Genomic DNA, 4,492 nt, shown 5'->3' with positions numbered 1-4,492 from the left:
TAATAATTCCATAATTAAAGTGTTAGATACCATCTAACAATAACAGGTGATCATCTACATGATCGATATATATATATATATATATATATATATATATATATATATATATCAATAACTTGAAAATGGCGCATGTGCTAATCTCAAGCACACCGGAAATAAAGGTTAACCTAACCTTTAACTCAACCTTTTTCACTTCCTTCTTTATCAATCGACATTTTGTGGTTTTCTGTTTCGTGATGATTTCTTGAGTTGTACATCAAAATCTTTAGTAATATTATTCGTGTTTATTTATGAAAAGCTGTTGTCTTTCCACTACAGACAGAGGTAAGTTAAATTCCGCAGATATATATTATAATTAATTTAAGTGATAAGACTTCTATGCATGCATAAAAATTTACAAGATAAAAAACCACGTTCATTATATTTAATTTATTTCGACGGAGAAAAATCACCATACTTTTTTTAAAAGAAATTAGTACTTAGCAATTAAGTGAAATAACTTTTTTTATACAGTTATTGTATTACAAAGTTATGTTTAATCTATTATTTTTTACTTAAAATATTACTTTTTTCAAAAATTACACACAAAAAATATATATGAATATATATATATATATTCATTTTTTAGTAATAGTGATTCATTTTTAAAGTTGTTTAACCTAATTTTGCTTAAAATTCAAGTTATTTACCATGTTGTAGTTATCATAATCTGCATTTATATCAATTAAATAATTATTTCAATTAATGATTTTTTTAGCATAAATAATGAATTATTTGAAACAGTTAATAAATTTTTCACTGAAATTTTATGAAGTTGAAATTCATAACGTTTATAATAAAATATTTTTAAAAAATTATATTTTTAGAAATGCAAAATAATAAAATTTTTAAAAAATTATTGGTAAAAGAAATTTGTAAAAATTACTTTTCAGATATTTTTAAAAATATTTTTATTTTAAATCGTTGATTATGAACGTCGTGGATTTTAATTTCGTGAAATATTTTGTGTTTTTTTGAAATAAAAATTTAATTTAAACAATAAATTTTAATATAGGTTATAAACAAGTATAAATGATTTAAATGAATTAAATAAAATTCCTTGGATTTAAATAAATTATTTTTACTGCAGAAAAATCAGTTATAAACATTTGAAACAACGTAATTTTATTTTTATAATTTGATTCCATAATTATAAAATTTTAACAGATGAATCAAGTTCCAGCGAAATCTTCATCAGAATCTTCATCAGATGATGAAGAATGTGTTACCTACCAACTTGTATCATTTCCTGGTTATAAAGATGAAGACGGAAAAAAGCCATAGACATGGTTTTAGCTGACTGGATTTCCTATGAAAAGAAAACCAAAAAGTATTTCACAAAGTTTCCTCCTCCGCCATACGATGCAAAAACGAAAAAAAACCTAAAGAAATTGTTGCAAACTTTTTCATCTCCACTAAACAGTTGGCCTGAATATGAAACAAAATTTCAGGGTCATGCAAGTATGTATCCCCACAGCACTGAAACTTTCTTGAAAATTTCTTAAAGATTTACTTGAAATGTTCGCAATATTTAATTGCTGTCATTAGTATAAGTTGTGTAAAAACTTAAGTGTCCCACTTAAATAAATGTTTAACGTGAACATTTCCTAAAAATGTAAAATTAATTTTCGCATAAAAATGTTTTATAAGAAAATGTTTACATTTACATGTTCAGGAAAGTTTCGGTGCTATGGAGGTATTATTTTAGAACAATGTAATGCAATTTTACTAAAAAAATTAATTTATATATATATAATTCGATTTATTTACTTTTAATTTAGAAACTTTTACTGAAGCCTGTCTTCGTATGAACGAATTGGAAACAAATGAATTCGCTTACAGTGGCAATGAACATTCGAAAAAAATAAAAGCAACAAAGAAAGTAATTCGAGAAAAAAAAGTGGTGGTCAACCCAGAAAAAGCGAAACAAATATTACAAGTTACCGACATTACTGAGCAAATCAGGAATTTCTCCGGTGATAATAATTAATATTTTTATTAAATTTAAAAGTTTAATAAATCAATTTAAAATTATCATTTTTTTTAATATTTTATATTGTTAATTTATTTAATTTTTCAGATACTGTTAGTCCAGGAACGTCAAGATCTGTCGAGAATAAGATCGACCCGAAATTGTCTAACAGATCGACACAGGTTAAGACAATGCTTCCAGAAACGTCAAAAACTACAGCGAATAAGATCGATCAGAAATTGTCAAACAGACCCACACAGTTTGAGACAATTAATTACACTTCGTCCAAATCTTTGATGGAACCGACACAACAAACAGGTATCTGATTCAAAACATTTTAAAAGGAGTAAGTTAAAATAATTTCATACGTTCTTTACATAAATAAATATGCCTTCTGATTATTCAATAAATATATTTTACAGAATTCTCACACACTTTTAATAATATAAATGGCCTACAAAATTTTTTCTAAAATTTATAAGTTAAAATATCTAACTATTTTGATTCTTTTCTCTGTAGATAGTGACGATGCCTTGAACAGCGATGATGAAAATGAGTCTTTAAGGGACGGCGAGAAATCACTGACTGGAGAAGATTTTCAAAAAAATCCGGAAAATTTCTATAGTAAAAACTATTTCTATTTTTTATAAATGAAATTGAGATTTAAAGAAAGCACTTTTTACAATTAAAGCTATCTAATCTTTTAAATATTCTTTTCAAAAATTGAAATATTTTTTATTTCAGAAACTACTTGTTTTACAACTTGAACATTCATTTATAAAATCATTTTTTAAATTTTGATTTAGTTAAAAAAATAATACAGATAAATTTTAAATTCACTTCTCATTGGAAACTAAATCTTGGTTGGATTGTTACACGAAATTTGTTTTTTTTAGATAGCGAAAACCCCTGTCTCAGCGAAGATGAAAAAAGTGAAAAAAAATCGACAAAGAAAATCTGAAAGAGAATCTCGAAAAAGGAAGTAAAAAAAGACAAGGTTCTCAAAGTCGTTTGAAGCCACCTTCTGCTAAAAAGTTGAAAAGTAAGTTTAAAATTGCGACTGCTATAAATGAAATATTGTGGACAGTCGTTTTAACTCGAACATTTTAAAGAATTTATATTTCTTATTATAATTTGAAAAATATTTTTTGTTTCTCCAATATTACCTTCTTATACATATTTTTATATATTTTATTTATTATTTATTATTTTTATATTTATTATTATTATTATTATTATTATTACTGTAGGAGACGATATTGACGAAAAAAATAAACAACAAGTTCTGGATGTTTTTTCGCCACAAATTTCTGCAGCTGAAATAGGTTGGCATGAACACTGATTTTATTATTTATTAATCACATATTGAAAACATTGTGTTTTTTTAAATGTATTAATGACGAATTTTATTTTCAGAAAACCCTCTATTGCTGCAATCACGAATACTCAAAGGATTACACATTAATCATATAGACAACCAGGAAATAAAGCGGGGCTTGAAAGATATTGAAATTATGATGGTTTCAAATGGAAGCGCCACTTTGAGTCTTCCCTCTACATTTGCAGAAAAGTATGAACTTACTTTACCTCTTGCAACAATCCAAGATTAGGATTCCATGGAAAAGGACTTAAAAGAGAACAAGACTTTCAGACATGATTTTGTAAGTATAAAATTAAGTTTTTTTTAATTTAATTTTAATTAAGAAGAGTACCCTAAGTGACGATTTTTTTAGAAACAAACGATAAATGATTTAATAGACAGGCAAAACATACTGTCCCGTACATTCACAAATGTTTTGAGAAGATATATTAGCAGAGATCTTATGCTTCAATTCAATGCTCAAATCAAGTCGACAACGAAACCTTATGTGTTTAAAGGCACCGAATTCTACAAGTGTATGCTCGGTATGTCACATATTTGAAAATATGAAATTAATTTCAAAACTGGCAATCTTGTCATATTTTATCATTTTGTTTCATTTTTATAAAAAAGTGTAGTAAAATTCATAAAAAAAACGTCCACTGCGTCCAGTGAAAAAATAAGAGTTATTTAATATTCTTTGAAAAATAAATTTGAAAAACAATCTATATAATATAAAAATGACAAGTTTATCTGATTTGAAGTATAAATTTATATCAATTAAAATTTTAATTATTAATATTACTTATGTTATATTACAGACTACATAACAAAACGCCTTAAACTGTTAAACATTGCTGTGACTGAAAATCATTTTCTAACAGTATTAGGTCCGGTTATTACAAACGCCAATGATTGGGATGGTCATCGCTCAAAAATTATAATCATGGATCTTCATTTACCGGTTACTTCATTGGAAAATCTTCTTGCACAGCAGAATAATTGAATTATTCTTACGTTTTGTTAATTAAAAGTTCAAAGATTATTTAAATATTGCAAAATCCTGAATATGGATCTATTCGTTTCTTCATTGAAAAGTAGTGTTAAAGATTACAATAATA

General features: G+C 25.6%; 1 protein-coding gene across 2 annotated transcripts; it reads left to right on the top strand.

Moving 5' to 3' along the window:
• Positions 1 to 178: 178 nt before the first annotated feature.
• Positions 179 to 3,672, top strand: LOC127286900 (uncharacterized). Of its 2 annotated transcripts, XM_051313536.1 has the most exons (8): positions 179 to 324; positions 1,207 to 1,500; positions 1,821 to 2,015; positions 2,120 to 2,329; positions 2,531 to 2,635; positions 2,908 to 3,053; positions 3,262 to 3,336; positions 3,428 to 3,562. In XM_051313536.1, exons 2-6 carry the CDS (start codon positions 1,326 to 1,328, stop codon positions 2,970 to 2,972), a joined length of 750 nt encoding a protein of 249 aa, XP_051169493.1. In that variant the 5' UTR covers positions 179 to 324; positions 1,207 to 1,325; the 3' UTR covers positions 2,973 to 3,053; positions 3,262 to 3,336; positions 3,428 to 3,562. The 2 variants fall into 2 exon arrangements, with proteins under 2 accessions (XP_051169493.1, XP_051169486.1); XM_051313529.1 differs by lacking the exons at positions 2,531 to 2,635; positions 2,908 to 3,053; positions 3,262 to 3,336 and having other exon boundaries at positions 181 to 324; positions 3,428 to 3,672.
• Positions 3,673 to 4,492: the final 820 nt, after the last annotated feature.

Source organism: Leptopilina boulardi, unplaced genomic scaffold (assembly GCF_019393585.1).
Source record: "Leptopilina boulardi isolate dan_hultmark-lab unplaced genomic scaffold, ZJU_Lbou_2.1 LbouV2_122, whole genome shotgun sequence".
In the NCBI taxonomy this organism is placed as follows: domain Eukaryota; kingdom Metazoa; phylum Arthropoda; class Insecta; order Hymenoptera; family Figitidae; genus Leptopilina; species Leptopilina boulardi.
The sequence above is the reverse complement of the archived record's forward strand: the minus strand, read 5'-3'. Positions and strand labels throughout refer to the sequence as shown.

Coding starts and splice junctions, on each gene's coding strand:
- LOC127286900 (XM_051313529.1), top strand. CDS start 1,326: ATGGTTTTAGCTGACTGGATTTCCTATGAAAAGAAAACCAAAAAGTAT. Junction 2,016..2,119: donor GCAAATCAGGAATTTCTCCG/GTGATAATAATT, acceptor TTAATTTTTCAG/ATACTGTTAGTCCAGGAACG. Junction 2,330..3,427: donor GGAACCGACACAACAAACAG/GTATCTGATTCA, acceptor TTTTATTTTCAG/AAAACCCTCTATTGCTGCAA.